Raw genomic sequence first — 26,318 nt, forward strand, 5'->3', positions numbered from 1 at the left:
AAGGAAATAATATGATACTTAGACCCCATCATACTATAAAACGTGACCATTTTTTGTTTGTTTTGTTTTTTAGGCAAGTCCTGAAACCTACTCCCGGGTTTGTGTAGACCAATGGATGAGGATGAAATCATGTGAGCGTGTGCTAGCGTTGCAGTGCCATGGACCTGTAGCTGGACAAAATCTCACCTCAATAGACTGGGGGCCTTGTCTGCACGTGGTTGACCTTCTGTCATCAACCTGAGAGGAGTATCTGCTGTACGGTGTCAGAGCGTACGCTGGACTCAGACCAGGAAAGAAATCCTGGATTGTACGGCTTAAATATTGCAGGTAAGAAGATTGTGAGACAGACACGCAGCACTGTATCGATGCCATCTATTCTGTTTTTTTTAATTTATTGCAGCTGGGTGTAACTGTGCTGTGCATGTTTTTGCCATAGTGTACACTGTTTAAATGCACAAGTTTGGTTTGCTGTTCTGTCTCAGTGTGCGTGAGCTATGCAGACATGAGATCATGCAAAACAGTGACTGTGCTTTCCTCAATGCGGGGAGGGCCACAGACAAGCTCAGTATAATGAATGGGAACTATTCACCTTTGAAATGCAGACAAGCAAATACCGAGGATGATGTCATCATGGGTCACACTGTTGGTTTTTCGTGTGTGTGAGTTAAAGATATCATGGCAGGGTGATGAAGAAAAGAGCAAATGATTCTTTACATCTCGCAGGATTTAATGGTCTTCTTGCAGATGTACACTTAAAACAGAAGGTGGATGTGGTTGACCATTTCCTGTTTTATCAGGCTTGTGGTTGTGTATCCAAAGAGAATCTGTCATGTCCCCGATTTGTTACTTTTCTATTTTGTGGGACACAGTCACCGAATAACAATCTGTTATGCTATGTTGCTGATGAAGTAGAGTAGGAGGAAGTGAGAGTCACACTGGTGGCTTTGATAGAAACCCCTCTGTTTCTCGGGCACAAACAGAACCACGCACAAGATGTTGGCCAGCCAGACACTCCCAAACAGGTGTCTGCAAGCCTCAGTACACAGAGAAACAATAATCAAGTGTGTGTTTCAGAGCTAAAAATTAGGAATAGTGAGGGGAACCGACTATGTGAGTGTGTACAGTATGTGTGCATGTGAATGTAGGAACTGGGCCAACACGCCTTTGTGTGAGTGGGTGCACTCAGTGACACTATGTATATGCTTTTGTTTTGTGAAACACCGCGCAAATGACCGAATGCTGCTGCCAGGCCGGTTGTTTACTTATCCGAGGTAGACCATCAGTGTTTAGTTCTGTAAATGGCTCTATAATGGGAGCAGGTGGAGTGGCAGCCCTGTTAAAGATGCGTATCTCACTGTTACTGTTAAAGTCAGGCCAGGCCTCCTTCCTCTACCAGAGGGGAAACTCTACTCAAAGTTCTGACTGAAACAATGCATCTGTAGTCTGACCAATACAATATTTGTTAAGTAATGTGAAGGACTAATGTGTGGGCTGGAAGTACAGTACCAGTCAAAGTTTGACTGGTATTGTATATTTACTCAAATTATGTACTTTTGAGGTACATGCATTTATATATGACTATTTTCATTTCATATTCATGATACTTTATACTTACTCTTCATTACATTTCAGAGGAAAATATTTAATGTTTTTTACTCCACTACATTTATTTAACAGCTATAGTTACTTTTCAGTTAGATTTATTTCCACACAAAACATCAACTTATAAAACAATAGGCTACATTGTTCTATATCAAACAACCCAGTAGTATTTGAAGTAGTTTGCTTCACTTTGACCAGCTGCAACGTTAAAATGCTACTTCAAAGTAATGTAGATAGTAATAATAATCTAATATAACACCCAGACCTATTAGGCAGCAGAATGGCACCTTCTGCCTAATGGGAACGTTTAATTTGGATATATTTAGTACGCTTTGATGCTGATATTATTATATTATATTTTTGTACTTTACGCAAGTAAAACTATAAATGCTGGACTTTCACTTGTACATTGAGGTTAAGGATAGGGTTGGGCGGCAATACGGTGGAATTTAAATTCCAGTATATAATGTATATAGTTTATACTCAAACATAAAATTGAATTGAATAGATCGGCTCCAGCTATCTGAGTTAGTATCGGCCCAATATCAGATATAAGTATTGAGTCGGTATTGAGGTATTGATACTTTTACTTAAGTGAATTAACGCACTACTTCTTCCACCACTGACAAAGCTGTTGGTTTACTAAAAGTGCTTCTGGTGTTAACTGAAAGACATGGCCATACTTAACAACAGACTTATTCCACTATGTTAGATTATAGAAAAGGTAATCCAGTAGTTTTAAATATTTTAATTGCAAGTACCATGCAGCACATGCTTGTTTAATTAATGTCATCTCAACTTTGATTGATTTAATGCAAACACAGAGTCCATGAACTAGCTGAGTACCTTGCTGGACCAGAAGAGCAAATGTACCTGTCAATCAGACAGGATTTTTAATGCAAAGAGAAAAATTAAACTCATGATTCCATTCAGGTACACTCAGTCATTTGGCAATAAAGAGAAGAGATAGTAAGTTCCAGTCAGAGAAAAGTCATGCTAATAAATGTGAATTGACCATAGATAAAGATTTGTTTTATATCTATGGGATTGACGTTGTGGACATAATGGAATTTATTTACCCACAATTCAGTTCCTAGAAATCTAGGCGACTGGTAAAACAGTTAAGAGAATTTTAGGCTGTTATATGACCTCAAAATAAAAATGTAGTTTGTCAAGGATAATTAAAAGCAAAGGGGGGAAGAAAATTAGTTCCATTAAAGCCTGTGATGCTCCAAGAATGAATATGCACTTTGAGTTGCTTGTTATTCTCGATTTTAAATAAAAAAGTGCTAGTGGGAAGAAAGGTAGACAGAAGTATGAGGATGGATGGAAAGGGACTAAAAGAGATGCGGAGAGGAAGCTCCCAGAATAGCAGCAGCGACCAGTGAGTGTGCTTTTTGTGGAGTGTCTCTGAATGCTTGGAGGGCGTCGGGGGCCCAGACTGACAGAGGAGAAGTCGGAGGAAAGGGAGCCTCTGGGAGTCAAAGTGTATAAGTGTGTGTGTGTGGGCGTGAGATAGAGAGGACAGTGTTATTTTAACCCTGAACTTACATCCGGCTATCACACCAAATCTCACCCGTTGCTGTACTGACTCCTCATTCACTCTACCTGCAGACCAGTTGTCACACGCCTCGCTGTTGCTTTCGTTCCTTCTTTGGCTTCGCTCTCCTTTCATTTTCAGATGTCTCCCCCCCATTATCCTTTCTCTTTTTTCTGTTCCTCCACACAGATGCACAGGTATTGCATTACCAGCCCCCCTGAGGACTGGCGTGCTGTCTGTTGCTTCCGGGTGTGTTGTATGCTAGCCGTGTTGTTAACGCATCAGATTTCCTGATTAAGTGACCCTGTAATAGATCACCTTGTGACAACTCACAGTCATAGGCTTCGCAAAGTTTAAAATTTAAGCTCTGCTTTTACATCCAAAAGATGTTTACATTAGTCTTGTAGGCACAATCTGATGCAGACAGTGTCGTCTAGCAAGCCTAATAGAGAACAAGCCCCAGCTATAAACTGTTGAAGGGGTGAGCAGTATGATAATCCTCTTTTATACAATGCTATTTATTTTTATATATATATATATATATATATATATATATATATATATATATATATATATATATATACACACACACACACACACACACACACACACACACACACACACACACGTATGTGTGTTTTTGCTAATCCAATGAATTAAATGTCTTAAAAATAAAGGTATTTTATCACTTTGATGCAAAAATCCAATCCAATGCTGCCATAAAAAAGTCCTGCTCATTGATTGTCCACAATTGCCCAATACATTCATAGATATTAAATTAACAGATCCTTCAGTATAAATGGTATGGCAAAATCTTTGATGGTTGGGAAGTTTATATTATCTTATGATTACACCGTCATGTTGCCTAACCCTACACTAATTTAAACAAATAGGCATGCATGAATAAGGCATCCAAGTCAGCTGGCAAGTTGATCTGCTATGCAGCTACTTTCTGTTTACTTTTGGTCTGACTCAAAGACACTTGTTTGACATTTCTATTGAATTTAAGTTTTTTGAAAAGTTTTAGGAGGCTCATGCTCCTTGCCCCAATCAATGTCGTTAGCATGATTAAAAGTCATAATGGACAAAAAATATAAGAGTAACACCCAGATTGAAAGATACCAGGATGTCCCTTTAGTGCATGCATGGTTCATGCTGTAAATGGTGACAGGCCTATCATAGAAGTTCATGGTTCACACACACACACACACACACACACACACACACACACACACACACACACACACACACACACACACACACACACCTGAACACCATGCAGCACAGTCACATTTCTGGGTTACAGGCTGTGTGTTTGCTTGATAATGTTGAAAAACAAATCATGATGGAGACAGATCAGCCTCGCTGAATGCACTTGTGTATCAAGGTTGTCTAACCACCGAGTTCCTGTGTGTGGTCTGAGGGATTCGATTGAATTCAATTTGTTGTTTTCCTTCGTGATCCTTTTATCATTTTTATTGTGTTTTTCTGTAGTAAAATATATTGACAAGCTGTATTTTCGCTCCTTATCTTTTAAGTCTCTCTCTCTCTTTCTCACGCACGCACACACACACACACACACACACACACACACACACACACACACCCACACCCACCACTGTAGACAGTGATGATGCAATTTTGCAGTCTTTCTTCCAGGCCTGTGACAGAGCCACATTCTTGCACACCCACACTTAGTGTGCCCTGTGTTATGAACACATAAAAACATATTTAACTTTTTTCAGTTTGAGGCAGGTGCATAAAAACTTTCAAAGCTGGCATTTCACTTTATTCATTGCCGAGCTGAAGGATAAACAGCAGCCTTCTGCATGCCAGTATCAGTGGTAGGGAGGGATGTCTGCTTTTTGAAAAAATAGAAGAGATTACGTCTGTGGAAGCTGCAGACAGACATTACAGAGAATTTAACATATGTTTTTGTTCTGCCCACAGTGTCTTTATAGAAACAAATTTGAGTTACATATGACAACTGCTTTAAAACCTTTTCTTCTCACTGCCTCAGGCTGCCCCCATGTGGCCAGATGGAGATATGATAACTTTTAATTGCCATTGTATTAAATACAAAGAAATTAAGAGCGCTACTCCTGATCAGTACAATAAAAAGACACCGGAAGAACATCACAAAGTGAAAAACGACTTAAGCAAACAAATATCTACAGCTGACAACACCGTTTTAAACATAACTTGTTATAAATAAATCCAATGTAATTGGCACTAGAATAAGAGTTTGTATTGCCCTATAATAAATGTAATGTATATACAGTATATGTATGTTTTAAATAAATCAGAAACATTATTCAGAGTACAATGACTTATAACATTAATAAGTAGTAATACTGTAATAACCGTATTAAAACTAAAAGTTGTCACATATGTAAAACAGGAACTTCAAAAACTAAATGATATGGTTCATAATTAAAATCTGCTCAGAATCTATTTTGACCAACAGTAACACATATTGTCGTGACAAAAGTCCATAGACGATAATTGAGTCAGTATGGTCAGTGTCACTTCAATGTCACACACACACACACACACACACACACACACACACACACACACACACACACACACACACACATACACACGCACACAAAGAGAACTCACCAGGTAGAGCATGCACCCCATGTAGGCTGATTTCTAGGCAGCGGCCTGGGTTTGAATATTGCCCACCACATCAGCAGTAGACATCAGGGATCACACACACACACACACACACACACACACACACACACACACACACACACACACACACACACACACACAGACCCTGGCTTAATGCATGACCAGGCACCCAGATGGCAGTGAAACACAGAGAGCTTTAGCTTCTGATGGTTTGCATACCTCATCACTTGTGACCTTGGCACCAACGCACACACAGATTAAGTGAGACAGTAGGACCCTCATCCCGGCCTCCCGTCCCCCTAATTCTGTCCTCTGCTTCCCTGCATGGCTCGGTGTTGCCCTGCAGGCTTTAGATCACCCTCTTAAATCCCACCTGTTTAGCCTGGAGGGACAGGGGAAAGCCAACACCACATACGCTTCCGTGCCCCTTCAACACTTCCTAGAAAGACAGCATGAGAGTTAGAGGATTATATAACATGGAGGTCTATCTGTCTCTGTCACATTCACACAACACACACACACACACATGCATTCTCTCTTTCATCCGTCTCACACACACCTCTGTCCACAGTGGATTTGTTCAGCGTGCGTGTCCGCCTCTGATTCAGCCTAAGTGGAAATCTTTCCAAGAAACAGGTGATGAGAAAGGATTTGTTGAGATTAATATTTCTCCTGACAACTCGGTATGAAATATTGTGTTGTACAGTAGATAGTCATTAGGGCGTTTGACACTGTGCCCAACCATGATTGATCCGAACTGAGCCTGCTGGGCTGGGAACAGGCCATAAAAAAGCTGATAATACAAAGTCACAATGTGATAGTTTTTTATTATTAATCCACATAAAGTAGGGCAATTTGTCTTGGTCAACCCCTACCTAAGGCAGTCAGAGTCAATTACAATTAATCAATCAATTCAATTAAATCGATATATGGATAAAAAATAATAGATCTAAAAAGCGAAATGTGATGAGATCTGGTATGTTACTATTTTATGTATATTATATTATATTATTGTATGTATATATTTAGATATAAATATATAGATAAAGGTGAAAAAATAGGCTGAACAGAAATGCTGAAGGAGCTACTGTACTGTTTCTTCACAGTCCACACACTGACCATAGCTACTTCAGCTTCTTCCCCCACCGATGACGTTTTTACTGTCAACATTTTCCCAGGAGCACTGACCTCAGCACAGTAGCAGTCATTGGACAATCTTAGCGTCTTTTTCATATCGTAATAGCATGTGTGGTGTCTTTTCACCCTCAGTGAGGTGAAGTCATCGCCTCAGTCAACATTTCTGAGCAGAAGTTGGGGGTGGGTGTTGCTGCCATGACCTATAAGAAGAAATATTTCATGCACATGGGTGTTTGTAAGTGTCGGAGCCCAAATCGGTTGTCAATGGATTCATATGGAGTCCCACCAGAAACAGGTCTGTTGCACATTTTAAGTTCAGCTACAGCTCAAGAAACAGACTGTCATGAGTGATGTTAGTATTACGTCTACAACTACAACTTTATACTTCCACAATAAATGTATTGATTATTTTGTCAGATATTTAATCATATGAAATCTGTGGAATTGGGAAAAATAGACCTTTTTATTTTTTTTTATTTTTTATTGTTGGACAGGAAAAGAATAAATTTAAAGGCATCAGTTAGGTCTTTGGTAGTCTCGCATTGCCAGACCTTCCTCCCCAGTGCTGCGGAGGAGGGTCTGGCTAGTCCACACAGCATTCCTGGATAGGAGGAAAACTTGCTCTGGTTTATTGGCATTTCTTTAAACCAATCACAATCATCTTGGGCGGTGCTAAGCCCCGGACATAATGATGCCTCTGCAAAATAGCTTCAGGGAGGAACTTGTTTTGGTGGAACATGTTACATGTTACTGTTACTGGATCGGCGATACTACATGTGTACGTTCAAAAGTTGTTTTAGTCGTGCAACAGAAAACTGAGATTTGACAGATAGTCTAGCTAGCTGTCTAGATTTACCCTGCAGAGATTTGAGGAGCAGTTAACCATTAGAATGGCAACACAAAGAAAGTGGAAGGTGTGGGACATCCGGCCTAAAAAGAGGGACATCTGTGTGGCCAGATTGGCTCAGTTGGTAGAGCAGGCGCACATATACTGAGAGGTTTATGCCTCGACGCAGAGGTCCATTGACGATTTCCTGCATGTCTTCTCCCTCTCTCTCCCCCCTAGCTGTCCTGTCAAAATTAAAGGCGGAAAAGCCCAAAAAAAAAACCGAGGGACATCCGGCGGAATTTCCAGCAGCACCTCACACACACACACACACACACACACACACACACACACACACACACACACACACACACACACACACACACACACACACACACACACCATAACCTCTTCTGCTGTACTGTCCAGTTCCTAGCCTGATTATATTTCCACCCTACGAGTCCCACATCCACATCAGCAGTAGACATCAGGGATTTCTTCCAGCTCCTGTTCAAAAGCTTACTGCTGCCCCCAAAGCCTGCGGTCTACCCACCAACAGTCGTAAGGAGGCAGGAGGGACCCAAGAGTCGCAGTCCTTTTAGTCTTTTAGGACTCCAAACGGTCTCTTAAAGGGAGTTTGCGATGTTTGGGCTGGGAACACTATAACGGTACACCCACAGCATGCCTGCTCTGCTTCTCCTCGCTCTCCATCACAGGGACAGAGAAGGCGTTCACATGGTTTAACAGGCTCAGCTTTACCTTCCCCTTGATACAAGATGGCCGGTAAAAGAAGCTTCTGGGTTCAAAGGTTGAAGCCCCAGCATTTGGTCATTAAAGGGGGTTTACAGGTTTCAGGTGGAGGTCAGAGGAGAAGGCTCTGTGGTGCTCTCTGAGTAATCGATCTACTGGGAAAAATGAATGCCATGTTTAAAGACATATGAAAATAACAAAAAAAATAACACATGAATGTGAAATAAGAAAACGTTTGCTTGCATTTTTAAAATGGATCTATTAAAAAATAAATAAAAATAAGCAATAAGAAAAAAGATTAAAAAAGAATTGCACATTCCTATTTATAGCCAGCATGTCTGTAGTTTGCTCACTAATAAAAACGATGTACTTTAAAACTAGATGGTAATAACATACACATGTTTCTGTCCATTAGAAAATGATTCATGACATTTTTTTTTTTTATGTAGTGAATGTGTTTCATATTCCTCTGACACCTTATGTCAAGTCCATGGTAACTAACCTTGGTGTTAAAATGGACAGTGAGTTTCAACTAGAGAAGCAGATCAATTCTGTTGTAAAAGCTAGTTTCTTTCAACTCAGGCTGCTTACCAAACTGAAGCCATTTTTATCCTTCACTGATTTTGAGAGGGTTATACATGCTTTTATTACAACTCGCCTGGATTACTGTAATGCTTTATATGTAGGTATTAACCAGGCCTCCCTCTCAAGATTACAAATGGTTCAAAATGCTGCCGCTCGGCTCCTTACCGGAACTCGTAAACGAGATCACATTACACCTGTTCTTGCCTCCCTTCACTGGTTACCGGTTTACTTTAGAATACATTTTAAGATTTTGTTGTTTGTTTTTAAATCTCTATATGGTCAAGCCCCAGCGTATATCGTTGAACTACTAAAGCCGCACGCTCCTCTGAGGTCATTAAGGTCTGCTGACCAGCTACTCCTTGTTGTCCCTAGAACGCGGCTCAAAAATAGGGGAGATCGAGCGTTCTCAGTCGTGGCCCCGAGGCTGTGGAATGAATTGCCTCTGAAGGCCCCCAGCCTTCACATTTTTAAATCACGACTTTAAAACTCACTTTTATTCATTGGCCTTCAAACCTGCTTGAGAGTTGTATTCTGTATTCTGCATTTTATTTTTCTAGTCTGTTATTTGTTTTAAATGTTTGTTTTGTTACTCGCGTGTTAATAATCATGTCGATGTCCAGCACTTTGGTCAACCTGGTTGTTTTAAATGTGCTTTACACATAAAGTTGGATTGGATATTTCTATAAAGTATATTTCAGTACTTGAACTTAAATATTTTACACTTTGAGTTGAAGGCAGGTTCAATTAGGAAGATTAAAGATGAGATTAATACATTGATAAATAAATCAGAGTTTCTGGGCAAATAATTGTGGAAGATATTTCCACTGAGCAGCAGTAGCAGTAACCCCACATGACACCACAGCTCTGCCCTGCTCCATTTATCATGGCCTCAACTGGCCAGGACGTCCCTTCTGTCTTTCTGTCTCTCCCCTACTTTCTCCTCTTCTCTACTATCTGTCTCTGTCTCACTTTGCTCCTCAGTCTTGTGCATTTCATATTTAACAACGTAGTGTTGGATTGTGTATACTGTGTGTTACTATGTTGAGTATTGAGGTCATATAGTTTGTGATGTTGCGTATTGTATCCCCCTTTGCACATACTGTATTAAGTGTCCAAACCATCTCCCTGTAATGTCATCAAAATTGAACAGCTTTACAAACATGTAGTATCTATAACAGGGCAATGTTGTATTGTCTTATATTGTACAGGTGTGGCTTTTTATTTTGTCCACTCTTGTACATGTGCAGCAAGAGCTGGAGTTGTGTTGGTGATGCTGGCAAAGTGAGGATGTAAGCCTTTGAGGTTTGTACTTGAGGCACGTCAGCCGTCTGACCAATAAGGATAATTTGGGATTCAGTTGTAAAAGAGGGAGGGGAACAACACAACGGCTCACCCCAGAGACCAGAACACAAATCAATAACAATAGAGAGAGAAAAGAAGGGTCAACCTATAATAATTAATTTGTTCATGGCAAAGGGAAATTGATTATAATAGCTGGCAATGCCCTCAAAATGTGTAGATATAATCAGCATTATTTCCAGTGGTAAATACAGGAATTCAGACCTCTGTGTTGCTGTGCATTGTGTCTGCATGCATGCGCAAATATTTGTTGGCTGATGTGTGCATGTGCCTTTGTGTATTTACCGTGCGATATTGCGTGCTCACATGTGACAGCCAGCCTCTAGAGGAGCAGATCCAACAACGGAGCAGAGGAGAGGCGGAGAAATGAGTGCAAAAAGCGAATGTTGCTCAGTGGACTGCGAATAACCCGCTTGAGGACATCGACCGGGCAGAGAGAGAGAGAGAGAGAGAGAGAGAGAGAGAGAGAGAGAGAGAGAGAGAGAGAGATTAAAACAGCTTATTATGTAGGTAGCCAATGGGCCTGTTTCTGAAAAAAAATGAGATTTTAACTGTGTCGGGCTCTGGTCGGGTTCGGTTACTGCTCTGTTGGACTTGGGCCGGGCTCGGACAGAAAAATGCGGCCCGATCTGCACTCTAGCACACACACAACACACACACACACACACACGCACGCACACACAGACACACACACACACACACACACACACACACACACACACACACACATTGTTCTTTTATTCTATTTTCCCCTCCATCCAGATGTCCACTCAGCAAGAATCCAGATGGCCTGGATACCCATATTGGAGAGGTGCTTTTGACGCACACACAGATCCACACAAACACACACAAAACAGCATGGCCATGTTTTTCTCCCTCTCAGAGGGAGGATTAACTCTTTTCAAGAGGGCTCCCCCTCCTCTTGCCATCGTCTCTTCTCCCCCCCCCGACCCCCCCTCCTGTTTGCCTGCCTCGCCTTCATTGGCTGCTTCTATCAGGACTACCCCTGACTGGATCAGCGATACTACAGGACACAGGAGAGCGGGAGGTGGGATGGGTTGATGTTGCCACGGTAATAGAAGAGGCGACCACTCACAAAATCATCGAGCCGGGGCTGAAATGGAAAAAAAATAATCAAGTGGAGGGGTGTGGAAAGTGGGTTAGAGGGTGAGGGACTGAAAGGAGGAGAGGAGGGGGAAAAACAATAACAACAGCCGGGGATTAGGCATCGGCTGAGCAATCAGGAAGTCTATTTAGGACAAAGCATCGTTAAAAATCCTCCCAGACTTTAGCAGTGATCGTCAGAGCTGAGCTGCCAGTCCAATTGGACAGCTGCTCAATATCTATGGGGGGGGAAATAGAAACAGGGAGCGAGAGAGGGACATCGCTGGATATGAAGAGCATGCGTCAGCAATAAGGCAGGGCAAGCAAGAGCAGTTAGAGCGAGAGAGGGAGAGACAGCAAAGATGAGCGAGGTAGAGCGAGAGACCGATTGAGGGTAGAGGTTATTACTGTGGCGCGAGATGGGTCGACAGAAATAGAGTCTGCTGGATTTGTCACCTCCAGTGCCACACCTTGGCTGCATCATCCCAATGCTCCTTCCTGGCTGCAGCAGCTTCTACACATGGGATTTCCTTGTCTAGGAGGACAATTAATGACCAGTAAATTAATTTGGAATGATCAGTTTAACACCTCGGATGCTCTCTGAAGATGTAAGCCCCTGGCATGTGAAAAGGACAAACTGTACTGTCTTTTATTGAATCGGATTGTCTTCTGTTTTTCTTCAGAAGAGGAAGAATCCCTGCCTGCCCACACAACAATGCAAAAATAGCGACTATTTCATTCAGCATCCATAATTGCTGTCTGCAGCTTGCCAGAGCTATTTCCATAAAGATAAGCACCTGTGTTTTTACAGACTGGTCAGTCAGTGAACACAGCCCTGTTATCACACGAGGAACTCATTGTTTGGCCATTTTCAAGGAAAGCTGACTCAACCTAAATGAGGAAAACAATGAAGGTGGGCGTATTGGAGGTATACAGCGGCAGCACAGTTAGTCGATTGATTAGAGATATTGTGTTCAGCTACCTAATATAATGCAGTGCTGTACTGTGCATGACATGCAGAATACTGTACTTGTCTTCTAATGACAGGACAGACCTCAAAGCGGGCCAACTGACCTGACTGACTGTGCGTGGGTTGCTCACTGACTGGAGCTGTGGCTATTTGAGGACTGTAAGGACACGTAGCCCCGGGCAGGTACTGGCCGGTGTTGGAGCCCCACCATGGGGGAGACGGCAGAATACCAGAGGCTGCAGGAGACGTCAGAGTCTGACTACCAACGCCTGCCCAGCGATGACGAAGAGGTAGACCTCTACAATTCCTTGATTATACCCTGCCGCACAGCTTTAGACAAACATGGATGACAGATAAACAATTCAGCAGGTATTATGGAAAATGAAAGGGTGTGAGATGATGTACTACACACCTGTGCTTTTCCTACCATTACAAGAAAGTGCTGTGAAAAAGACCTACAGTAATGTCCAAATATAAATCTGTATCATAGATCCCTATAAGCGCTCATGCATCTGTCACACAGAACCAGCTCTTTCACACTTGCATGTCACCATCACTCTCCTCAACCACCACATACTCACGCTCACCACGCACAGCACTTCTCACCCACACACAAGGCCAGCCTGTGTGTGTGTGTGTGTGTGTGTGTGTGTGTGTGTGTGTGTGTGTGTGTGCGCGTGTGCACGCATGCTTTATTGAACGCAGAACCATGAGGTCATTGATGAGGTGCTGCAGAATGAGCTTGGTGACAGGCAAAACTATGACATTTTATAGCCTCCCACCTCTTCCGCAAACACCCACGTCCTTTCACAAACCCTGTGACTTTTCTTGAAATTTAGTTAAAAAAAAGCAACACAGCGGCTGCTGTAAATAGCGAGAACTGGTGTGGGAGAAAGTTGCTGCTCGAGTCAATGCGTAAGCTCTAATATAGTGTATTAATTTCATATTTAATCACAGGTAACCTATAATATTACTGCTGAAAACTGGAATGGTAGTAGGCTACACCTATAATTTCATTTAGGTGCAATCATGCTGGTGCGAAAAAGGGGTTGCAGCACCATCATTAAGAGAATTATGATTTACAATCATTTATTTCTTTTTAATGTCTCTTACTGGTTTGTGTCCAGGGAACTCTACACAAACGTTTAAAACACGTTTCAGAGCGAGGCACACTCTTCTGACGGCGCTTTACTACAGTGGCTTTACTAAAAAGCTCTGCATCAACAATGTTGAAAACTGCCGTTTGCAAAAAATATAATGCGACACAAAGAATCTGCTGGGATGTAGAGCATTTCCACGACGGGTGACGTTAGTGATGTGAGGACGGATAAGGTTATGTAGGCTACATAACTGATAGACTGGGAAGAAAAACGATACCGCTCAAAGTTATCTGGAAATGAAAATGCATCTATAGTCGGGGCCTCAATATCATCTCCCGACGTATGTTTAAGTCTGCGAAGTAATACAGCTTCTTCATCAACAGGATCATCGACACAAGGAAATGCCATGTTTTGAGAAAAAAAACGTTGCCTAACACGCCTAACACAGTTAATAAACCAACCCTGTTTTGTATTCATGCAGATAACAAACTGCGCTAAAATGTGCCTGATACAGACTGAATGAATGAATGAGGAAATGAAAGAGTGCTGTGTCAGAGGGAGGAGACTGAGAGAAACTCAAGGTTTCTTGAAGAAAACCTGCTCCCAACCAGGTTAGGTTCACAGGCTCAGTTACCATAGTAACTGACTCTGAGGTTAAGTTACCTCTCTTTCTGAAACGGGCTGGAGTTTCAGGTTTGATTAACTTCCCTTTCTGAAACAGAAAACCCAGAGTTTCCCTCATCTCAGGGTTAACGGACTCAGAGTTTTCACTACACCTGCTTTCTGAAACGGACCCCTGGCTGTTATTAGCTTATTGCTGATGTATATTGTGTAAGTATCAAAAGATTTCAAACCATGCCCAGCCCTGCTCTCAGTCTGTCCTGGGATTGAGTCCAGCCCTCCACGACCTTGCACAGGATAAGCAGGTATTACAAATGGACGGGTAGATGAATGTGTAGATCTGTGAAACAGTATAAATATCATGATTGTCGACTGAGTGCGGCGTTTAGGCTCTGTGTGCTAGTTCAGCAGAGTTAAGCTGGTGGCCACGGCAGCTGTCCTGGTTTCTGTGGGCTGAATCAGATCACTCTCTTTTTTTAAAGCTGCTGCTTTGTGCTTAATACAGCGGTTTTCTAGTTCTAATGCACACAACCCTAACACACTGCATGCAGCCGTCTCCGTCAGGAACTCGGAGACAAAGATATGTAAGAACAGATGAACCGAGGCACAAAGAGAAGGAAAAGGAGAGAGTTTAGAGTCCCGTGACTCCCTTCAAATACATACTGATTGTTCTATCAGAGCAATCCTTTTATGCGTAACACAGATCTAGTTCTGATAGACTTTGGAGCATGAGGGAATTAGTGAGCTTCAACCAGCACTACATTGTTGAGCATCTGCTGTATTTTGTAAATGGATATAATAAATACTCTCTCAGTGTAGCACATATTTTACTAAATATTGGGTTCACATGCTGTTGACTGTCGGTAGGAGGTCAATCATCATTGACCGACATTTTTCACGAATGCTCGGATGGGTGTATTTTCAGGGTGGAGGCGACATTAGGATGTATTAGTGGGGGTTCTTTTGGTCGTCTGGCATTATGCTTATTTGGCCAAGCTACCAAAAGGGGACACATATGTTCTGTGTTCACCTAGGAGCAGTCTGTTTGTATCAGTTTTCATTCCCACCGCATGACTCCTCTCCTCTCCTGACTCTGTGAATGATGAGGTGATGTGGACAGTGAAGGGATTTACGGAGAATGTAAAAAGCCAGACTTTGACAGAGGGTTACTATCTGTGAGATCAGGAATGACGCATCTCTGTTTGTCTGTGCATGCAGGCCTCCGTCAGAGGCATTGTCTGTGTGTGTGTGTGTGTGTGTGTGTGTGTGTGTGTGTGTGTTGTTAAGATATTTTGCTTGCACAGTTGTAAGAGGGATTAATGATGTTTATTCTACTACTCCTCACTCTGCTCTGCCGGTTTTTGGCACCCACCACCAAACCGCAGATTGACGTTTTGCCACCAAAAGGTTGCAACTTACTTTAGAAATGCACTGGCAGCACGTCCACCCATATCCAGTAAGCTATCTTAATTCCCAACACTGTACGTCAATGTGAATCCAGCCGTGAGTGCTAGCCTCTGCATGCCTGTGTCTGTGTACAGTGAGCATCATATTACAGAATCAAGCTTAATGTGTGTGTGTGTGTGTGTGTGTGTTTTACTCGGACATAATGCAGACCTCACACAACGCTTTGTTATTCAAAATCTCATTAGCCAGCAAGCCACTAATTTGATGTCAATTCATGATAATACAATCTACATGGTCAGATGTTTAACTTGGACTTGGCATCCCTTCATATTCCAGTTGAACGGCCATTGAGTCATACTACTGTGTGTGTTTGTGTGTAGGCACAAGAAAGAGAGAGGGAGATGGAGGCCAGATAGGAGCAGCTGGAGAGGCCCACAGTAGCTGCTTCATTGTAAGTGAGGGACCAAACAAGTCAGGCACAATTGAAGAGTTTTATTTACTCAAATGACATCTCATGGACATTGATCCATGAGAAATAAAGCATTTATTTACCATATTTAACAATTAACAGGGCAAAGTCATGCAGCTCTTTCTAGCTTCATATGAACTGCGGTCCACATCTGAAGTTAGAGGCATCAACAACATGTGCATTTACATGCACTTTAGTATCCCGTTTTTGAGTATTATACGGGTTTTGATCATTTTCAGGATATGGTTTCTGAAACCAGGATATTGTGTTTATTGTGCAACACAACTGTGAACTTTACCCATATGGCCAGACAATGAACAGAAAAGTGTGTGTGTGTGGGGGGGGCTAATGCTAAATAAAATCAGTATGATATATATGATACAATGTGTCACTATTTAACTTATAAATAACCATGTGAACATCACCTCATGATTTTATAGAGGTAAAATAAAATGGTGTGAGGAGGAGATACAGGTAGTGCTTTGCCGTCGTCACTAATAACTTAGTGAATAATATCTAAATATATTATCAGAATCAACCGAGTGAAAGCTAATTTTAGGTGGTTAATTTGAGTGTGCTACATTGTTCAATTGACTGATTTAATCATCCTGATTCTCTTCATGTTACTATGAATACAGTGCAGACTACATGATAGCAGTGACCTAATGCTGCTATTGCACCCATCCACCCTACTGAATACTCCATCATAGATTGGTGCTACCTAGTGGTATAACAATGGAGCTGCAGGTTGACTTACTGACCATTAATTGTATTGGTCTAATCTGCTTTGTGAGGAGGCGGCTGACGGCCCTGTGACACATTCCTTCCACTGATTTAAATCTACCCAGCATCAGTGTAACCCGGATACCAAGCTCATCTTAATTTTTAGAAGTCCTGTTGCAGTGGTGTCTTAATGTTGGGATCTTATTGTTGGTACTATTGTTGTGGCGTTTTGTTAAACTTGTACTGGTGTTGTGGTTCTTGTTGTCGGAGTGGTGTTTTTGTGTTGTGGTTTTTGTTGTCGTTGTTGGCGAGTTTTAATACCGTGATATTTGACTGTTGTCATTTACTGCTGTGTTAGCGTTTTTATACTCCAGTGTTAGGTTTCCCTTTTGAGAAAGATGCTATTCCTGCCCAGGGACTACAGATGGAAAAACAAAAAAGTAAATTTGCATATAGCTAACTCTGGTAATGCTAAGGAGTTGTGTATTGTCCCTGTCAAATAAATAAATAAATACATTTCAGATGCGCTATATACACTGTTCAGTAAACAACAGCACTGTGTCACACACACACACACACACACACACACACACACACACACACACACACACACACACACACACACACACAGTAAAAACAACTCCCTGGTGTCAGTTTAGAGAATGTGTGTGTGTGTGTGTGTGTGTGTGTGTGTGTGTGTGTGTGTGTGTGTGTGGTTGCAAAGGGGAAGAGATGGCGGGGAAGGGTCTTTGCTTTTTTGTCATCCTGTCACATCCTGTGTGCTTGATGATTTAGAGCCAGATTCATGACATCACCTCTGCGTCTGAATGACTGTGAGAGTGAGACATCTGATGATAATAATAATAATATAATAACTTTTATTTATGTAGCGCCTTTCATAAAACCCAAGGACACTTTACAGAATTACTGTGGCTAAGCTAAAGGAGGTTGTAGGCTGTGGTAAACAGGTGGTGTTTTAGGAGTTTTTTAAATGATGGCTGAACGAATCCAGGAGGAATCCACACCTAAACTAAAAGAAATGACTGTGACTGAGACTGTGGAGCCAGCTTTCCCCCTCAGCTATTCCTCATAAAACATTTGTGAAGCAGATGAAAAATAAAAGGTACTCTAGAGGCTGTTGGCCTTTAGGAGGCTTCCCAACATTGCAAAATACTGCATGTGAGGGAGTGTTAGCGCTCTATAGTAGTATGTGAGAGTGTTTGTGATTTAACCGCAGCCCCCTTTCTTTGGGCGTGGAAAACTTGCAAGCTTGATTTGATTGTTATGCACAATACATTGAAAGATCTGACACACCTGTCAATACAACTTTCTGGTGTGCAAGAACATTGTAGCGATAAGTACAATACAATGAAATAAAATGAGTAATGAGGAATACAAACAAAGACGAAAGCGTCGGCCTTTGACAATCTGCTTCCAACTGTAGGTGCTCTATGTTGAGGGAGGTAGGCAATCACATAGAAGTAAAAAACTGCCCAATTAGTATACATTATGACCAAGAAATAAAAGAAAAGATACTTTATTAATCCCACACTGGGGAAATTCCTTTGTTACAGCAGCTCAAAAGAAAAAATTCACACACATCAAAATAACACAAATACACATTATTAGAAATAGAAAAAAATAGAATTAGTTATAATAATAATAATAATAATAATAATAATAGTAATAATACAAATGTTTTTACACTATGAACACCCTTATATAAACAGATCATATATTTACACAACGCCCTCATATAAACAGAACGTATATATATACATAGACATACCTACTCATATAGGAGCAGGGGGACGAACTAAAGAGACCTCGTCCACGAGGGCTCCCTGGAACCCATTTGATCTAGTCTTTTGTGATATTAGGGGATTTATTTGGTAATATGTTCCATTTCCTTAGTTCCTTAATTCCTTAAATTAGTTTAGACAACTATGAGCTAGGGCAAAAAAGATAAATGAATCTATATCCCTGTCATGTTTATAATTATATTTTGATTAAAGTAAGTCATTTAGACAAATAGATAAAATGTATGCAATGTTCTTAGATCACAAGTATGAAGAGACACAAGCACAAAACTATAGAACACAGCAGCAGCACATGCCCTTCAGATTTGTCTGCTGTCCAGTCTTTAATCAAAGACAGACATTTCATGACAACATCCCTATTTTGTTGTTTTCTCTTTCCTTCCCCTCTGTCTCCACCGTCTGCTCACCTCCCTTCCTTCCTCTAGTAAACACACCACAATTCCTAATCAAAGGGAGGGAGGGAGAGAGAGAGAGAGAGAGAGAGAGAGAGAGAGAGAGAGAGAGAGAGAGAGATATGCTACTGGGGGTATGAAAAGCAGCTGGTAAGGGTTTGTTTATATTCAGAAGAGGGAGAGAGAGATAACATTTTTGGAGGATTAGAGGCAGGAAATAAAAGGCAGCACCAAATAAAGAAGAAAATGCAACGGGTTGACGAGACCCTAGGGAGGGAGGGGAGGCTGAGAGAGGGTAGCAGAGTGGATTAATGAAGGAGTGAAGCATAGGGAAGAGAAGGGTGAGGTTAGGACTTTTATGCAGTGGTAAAAGACAGAATAGACGTCAGTGAGACAGAGAAGGAGTGTGGGAGCTGACTGAAGTTAGGTGGACTGGGCGGGTCTTGTTAAGATAATTGGTTTTTATTTTGACCTGTAACTTAAAATATTAGTCACCCACAGACAGACATCTGCGGCCTCTGTGATTTATAATCACCAGTCAGGCAACAGACTTCTCTGTTTGTACGATGTGTGATTGTTTATCCAGTAAATAAATGAATTCAGTCTACTGTCCCTGTGCCATGATGGAGCCGCTGCTGCCTTTTAAACATGCTCTTCAGGTTTAAAATGACATACCTTTTCAAAGGTCTAGATTGCAGTTGTATCTACGTAAAGCTGCAACTAAAGAAAAACAGTTTTCAGTATCGATTAATCTACCGATGATCTTGTCTATTAACTGATTAATCATGTAAAAAATGTCAGAAAAAGCTGTTACACTTTTCTAAAGGCCAAGTTGATGCTTTCAAATAGTTTGTTTTGTCCGATCATCAGTTCAAATTCCCCAAATAATTGATTCGCAATCACATTATACAAAGGCAAACAGCACATATCATGATGAAACTAAGAAGCTGAAACTAGGTAATGTTTGGGGTTTCTTGCTTGAAAAATGACTTTAAATAGTCGGAAAATATTTTTCTGTTGATCGACTAAATGATAGTCGTGACTAATTGTTTCAGCTGTAGTTGTGTGATTTGTGCTTGTTGAGCAGATACTCTTACATAAATTCTGATGACAAAGCAACACATTTTGTACTGATTCCCAAAAAGTTTAAGAGGAAACAGTAGAAGGAAGAATATCTTATAAATAAATATTCCCATACATATTTTATGTGAATATTAACTGTCCTCATCCCCAGACTGTATACCACAAGAGTGTCACAAGTTCACTCAAAGCCAGTGGTTTTAGTGACCGTCAAACTCAAAACCCCAAAAGTGAAATTTCTCCACTGTGGTGAATTTTATGATAAGCAGGCATGAGAAAAGCTGTGGAGAAGGGGAAGAAGTGTGTGTGTGTGTGTGTGTGTGTGTGTGTGTGTGTGTGTGTGTGTGTGTGTGTGTGTGTGTGTGTGTGGGTGGGTGGGTGTGGGGGGGAGGGAGGGGGAGTTGCATCACAGGAAACAAGCTCTCTCCATCCTGCAGTTGAATGTGACCCTTTGGCCCTGGATCAAATGCTCCTCCGGGCTGAATACCATGAAGCCTCTGTCCTCTGCACCACGCACTGCTCTGCACTGCACGGACCGTCTGACTGACTGCAGGAGGGAAAGGAGGGGGCAGGACAGAAAGATAGGGTGAGAGTGTAGATCAGGGAAAAGTACAGCAGTAGGAGGTAGGAATAGGGGTATGTGGGGGAGAAAGTGGAAGAAGAAGGGAAGAGACGACAACAGAGTGAAGATCAAGTCAGAGGAAAGAGATATAAACACTTAACATACAGCACAAAGCACACATCGCTGTTCTCTGAAACCAACGAGACACGCATCTTGTTACACCCTAAAATGTGAAACCAGAGACAGTCACTCACTTTGGCTCTCACGTCCCTGCTGCCTGCCCGACTGGCAAGCGATTGAATCAGGGAGAAGTCGCTCCTATTTTTAGCCCCATGCTCTATGGAGGGATGGAAAAGCAAACAGACAGTAGCTGCACGAGGAGAGAGAGAGAGAGAGAGAGAGAGAGAGAGAGAGAGAGAGAGAGATGATTTATTTGTGAAGTTCTGCAAGTCTGGATCATTGGCTCACTGCTGTCTGGGGAGGACACATGGCTGGACTGGGCACAGGGCAGAGCTGAGAGGCTTTTCTCTGCTATAGACAGCAGCTCTTAATCCCTCTACAGGCTTTTTTCACATATTTGAAGACTGGTTAAGTTCCGTTTGCACGCTGAAGTGCTGCATGGATGCCTCTTCGCCTTCTTGAGGGAGCTGTAGCTAAAGAAGGGGCTAACAGGACGATTGCCCCGCCATGGAATGTTATAGATTTGCAAACAGGATCTTAGGAAGTTTTTCTTCCCTCTCCCGGGTTTGGAGTTGCGGGTCTGGATCCGAGGAGTGTGTGCGCTTCTTTGAATTCCCCCAAAGACTGGGAACATCAAATTGGAAGGACTGTGACTCCGGTAATGGTTTAAGAGACCAGCAGCCACCTCTGGCCATTTAAATACGCACACCCGCTTTTTGCACCTACTGTACACTCATCCAGACGAAGGAATTCAGGATGCGACGCTTTGACAAGCTGAAAAAGTCATTCCCCTTCCTGGCACACTTTCATATATATCGAGTAAGTCTGGTGTCTGTCTGAGGGATTTTATTATTTGGAAATATGACATGGATATTAGAAACTACAGTCAGGATCATGTGGTCTACCCAGATGTTTGAATGTAGCGTCTATATCATAAATATGGTGGAGGTCAGTCCTGTGTGTTTGTGTGTGTGTGTGTGTGTGTGTGTGTGTGTGTGTGTGTGTGTGTGTATGTGTGTGTGTGTGTGTGTGTGTGTGTGTGTGTGTGCTCTCCAGCTGGACTGTGGCCATCCTCTGGGAGTTGTTGTTATTGCAGCAGGATGTTAGAGCAGAACAGATCTGGTACAGGACATGGCTTTGGCCAGGAGGGGTGTGTGTAAGAGAGAGAGAGAGAGCATGCATTTCTTCACTACCATGAGGATTGAGTTCAGGCCAGAGGCATTTCTCACCAGGGACATCATGTTGTTTCTCTGAATCTGAATTCCTACATCTCTCTCTCCATTCTCTCTCTGTCATACTTGTTGCTTCTGTCTCTTTCTTTTTACTTTTCATTTGAAACGGAAAACCAATTGGCCTATGCTCCTTGTTTTGTCACATTTCATGGAGAAATAACACTATTTAGAGCCTTAATACTGGACTTCTGGCCCTGGTTGGATTCCTCCTGGAGTCCTGTCACAAGTCACACTTAATGAAGTTTGAACGTAGCATTCCTTCTGCTGACCTCACACCCCCACAATGTGCATCTTCCTCATGCCATTATAAGAGAAGTCAAGATAAGCACCTTAAGATGCTTTACGTATGACATCATAACAAAGAAAGAAAGAACAGCTCATCATTTTCCTCCTCCCAAAATGTTACTTGACAGTGTCAGTTGGTGACAATATAGGATTTTTGTCAGATTAGACACAACTAGGGTTCGTTGATATGGCCAAAATCTTCTATCCCAATAAGTCACTTCATATCTTAATAACGATATATATATCACAATATAGCATTGTAGCCTGGTAATTCAATCAATACATACTCAATGGAATAACCACATAATAGAGCCTATTTTTGTATTCTCCATACTCCATGTTATCAAAACAGCGCCTCTGTGGTTCGCTCCAGCTTTGCTACAACGTGCAACGATCAGAACGTAATGTGTCGTCCAAATGGCGTAGATATTGCCACAACGCAGTTGGGAAAAAACGGTTTTTCAACATTGCGATAGAAACCATATAGAAAAATATATACAATAGACATTTTTTATATAGTTTTGGCGATATAACGTCATATCTACCAGTCCTAGACACAACCCATCTTAACCACCTCTTTAAGTGAATGTATGACAACTCATGTCTGGACAGCACCTGTCTCCAAAAAGTGTAAAATGTAATATCCTGTTTCATGGGTTGTGTAAATTGGTTAGCAAGTTGACAGAGAAATCTGATAGAAGCACCTTGATTTTGACCCCTTATGCCTCAGATATGACACTGTCATGGAAAGAGGCCCAAGAGGAAGCTGACTTGCGTCTTTGGCACCGTCCAGTGAAATAACACTTACATGTTGACTGCCAGGGAAGACCAGACTTGGGGCTGCATGATATAGGGTGTAATAGTTCATGGTTTATGCTCTGTAAAGGAATATGTGCTGTATACAAAAATGTTTATATCGTGGATGCAAAATAAATAGTTGGTTTGTTTAAATGTTGTCAGGGGAATGTACTGCAGCCCAAATAAACATGCCACATAAAATGAGAGTATTTGGCACAGCTTAGCGCAGTCGTAAACCAGCCAAGAGTCCGCTGTATCGTCTTTCTCAGGGTAGGGGTCAGGCATGATGCAGCAAAATAAAAAACACAGAGACGGATTCAAATGACTGCAGCTGTAGTTAATCCTGCAGGCATTTGGTGCAGCCTGCATCTCTATAAAGTTCTTACAGCTTATTAAATTATATTGGGTTAAGTTAATAACTGACTCGTTTTACCTGCTTCGCTCAAAACAGAGGATTTCTCTTTAAGAGAACATCAAAGACTATTCTCTGTTGGCCTGTTAAAGTGCCTCCTGCTGTTTTGACATCGCTAAAGAGATATCAGCTGACCCACTTTTATGTGCATTGCAATGAATTTGTATCAGGATACGGACATCTGGCATAACCATTGGGGATTGAGCCCTCCCAGCAGATCGGCCTCAGTCAGACCTTGCATCAACAATTCATGGAAAATACAGGACCACTCACTTTCCATTGAAAAGGCAGGGTAGATGCATATTTTCAGTGTTTTGGGGGATAGTCACATTATTTTTTAAAGTATGGCCCAACATTAGGTGTGCATTTGTGTGAGATAGAAATATGTCACTAAGTGACATACTTCAAAACAAGCCCTTTATGAAGTTTAAATGACAGAAAGGAAGCTGCGACCTCTGACACTTTCTCCCGGACCTTGTAACCTTGGCTCAGACAGCACAGGAAGTTCCTCATTCACAGAGTCTAATTACTACACAGTGGAATGACCCCTATGCCCCAGAGCATCCACCCTAAAGGTCTTCATGTCAATCTCTGCAGATTAGTTTGTCTTTTTTGTGTTTCCCCTCATTGAGACTGGGAATAATACTGTGGACCAGACAGTGTGAGCAGGTGTAATGGAGAAGTAGATAAGCATTTGAGTGGTTCATGTTTAAAGTTCTTTACTGCCTTTACTCTTTCTATTTAACGTCATCATCTTGACTAATAGCCCTATGAAGCCCATCAGGATTTAAGATGAATTTCAGCTACATGTTGTGCAAGATTTAGCTTGTCACATTAAGTAGACAGTGATGGATGATGTTTTAAACTGTTTTGACGTTGAAGATTGATGGTCTGACTCGGCATCTTATGGAGGGACGTAGTACAGTATATATATATAGTGGTCAAATTGTTTAGGAGCCTCCCGTTTGTCTTCACTGACACTTATGGACACCAGATGTGCATCATCCATCATCTCATGTATGTCTTACTGTTGTATGACTGTGATGTTTGCACACTATCTACAGCAGAACTGCCCCAAATGCTACTTCTGCTTCTAGAGTAGTTATTACTCTATTTTGAGGATCTGTGTAATCAATAGGGGTGGGTATCATTAAAAAATTGTCGGTACCATTACCAAGGCCAATGCCAATACCGTGACTTCGATACTGGTTCTGAAACAATACTTTTTTCGATACCAATTTTATAAAACGAAAAGAAATTACATTACGGCACAAATCTTTTTATTTTTCAGCTCCTACTACTACTACTACTACTACTACTACTGTGCGTAACGTAGAGTTTTTCCAGCGTGTTAGACATTCAATCACAAACATTATTAGATTTTGGTAGAAGCATGCTAAATGCTTATTGGCTCACTGACGCTGATGAGATTTACTCAGGTATTGAAATTGGATATTGAATGATCATTTTTTGACACTCGATACTTAAGAGGCATTCGTCGGTGCCTAAAAGGTATTGAATTCAGTACCCGGGCCTAGTAATAAATGCCTATTTGATACTTTCAAAGTAAAATTTGCGTAGTCAGAGTTTGTTCCGCTGACAAGCAGCTAATGCTATTTGGCCCTGTGGTCGCCATGTCCTTGTTTACGTGATGTCAATTTGGGCAACCCAGTCTGCAGTGTGTGTGTGTGTGTGTGTGTGTTTGTGTGTGTGTATTTTGAGTGTGTAAGCGTATTTATGACTAATTAGGTATGTGGACTGTTTAAGCAGGTATTTGAGTGTGCTCTAAACCATTACTGAAGAGCACACAATACATCAGAGCTTAGTTTTCTCTCATTTCTTCGACAGAAAAGAATAGTTTGATTGTTGCTCAGTGACTTTCTATCTGGCAGTATTTTGTTCTCCAGTTCTGAGACCAAGCAATGAGAAAACTGTTGAATGAATATTGAACTCAGTTCCTGTATTCTTTGTGGGTGTTTTGCAGAAACTGGGCGGTAGCATGCAGTGCGAGGAAGGCACAGAATGGCTACTGGAGCTGCTGATGGAGGTGCAGTTGCAGCAGTACTTCCTGCGGATCCAGGATGACCTTAACGTCACACGGCTGTCACACTTTGACTACGTCAAGAACGAAGACCTGGAGAAGATCGGCATGGGTCGACCTGGTGAGAAACTGTGTGTGTGTGTGTGTGTGTGTGTGGGGGGGGGGGTTGTTCTACTAAAGAGAGTTGGTTTGCACAGGATGTGTTTTTGAACATTTGGATTTAGTCTACCCAAAGGCCAAATTCTAGTCCAGTTCTGCTGGGATCCTGAAGGTAGTCTTGGTTAAGACAACATCACATAAGACTGAACACAATGCATGTGAGCAGGTGCAGTGGTAGCTGTTTGATTAATTTGTATTGTATTTTTTTGTAATATTGTCCATGATTCAAGGCCTTAAGAGACCATCACCGTCTCTTTTTCTCTCTACACATTGCTTCCTATATTATTACTACTATTATCCTATAGTATTACCTTTGTCTGCAGTATTGGCAGTGTGTCATTTGGCTCACCCTCAGCATAGCTGGAGCAAATCCACCATCACGAACACCCATAATATCATTTTAAAGTCCCAACTAGTAATTAGGCACAATAGGAAGGGAGACTTAAGTGCCAGGTCTTTTGTGTGTGGTGTGTGTGACAAAGGTGATGGCAGCAGTAATGTTCTAAATCCAGTTACTGAGG

The 26,318-nt window shown here is 41.7% G+C and overlaps 1 protein-coding gene across 6 annotated transcripts in view; it reads left to right on the forward strand.

Annotated features, from left to right (window-relative positions):
* Positions 1-26,318, forward strand: part of LOC144526869 (activated CDC42 kinase 1-like) — a 61,899-nt gene that overhangs the window by 12,391 nt on the left and 23,190 nt on the right. For 4 of the 6 annotated variants that reach the window (XM_078264577.1, XM_078264573.1, XM_078264575.1 and 1 more), the window contains 3 exons: positions 74-327; positions 12,594-12,806; positions 25,582-25,759. In XM_078264577.1, the coding sequence (XP_078120703.1) occupies positions 12,726-12,806; positions 25,582-25,759 (259 nt within the window). In that variant the 5' untranslated portion in view covers positions 74-327; positions 12,594-12,725. Of the gene's footprint in view, positions 1-73; positions 328-12,593; positions 12,807-21,111; positions 21,690-25,581; positions 25,760-26,318 lie in introns of those variants that run through there. The other 2 variants (XM_078264578.1, XM_078264576.1) reach the window with 2 other exon arrangements.

This window comes from Sander vitreus, chromosome 12 (assembly GCF_031162955.1).
Source record: "Sander vitreus isolate 19-12246 chromosome 12, sanVit1, whole genome shotgun sequence".
NCBI lineage: Eukaryota > Metazoa > Chordata > Actinopteri > Perciformes > Percidae > Sander > Sander vitreus.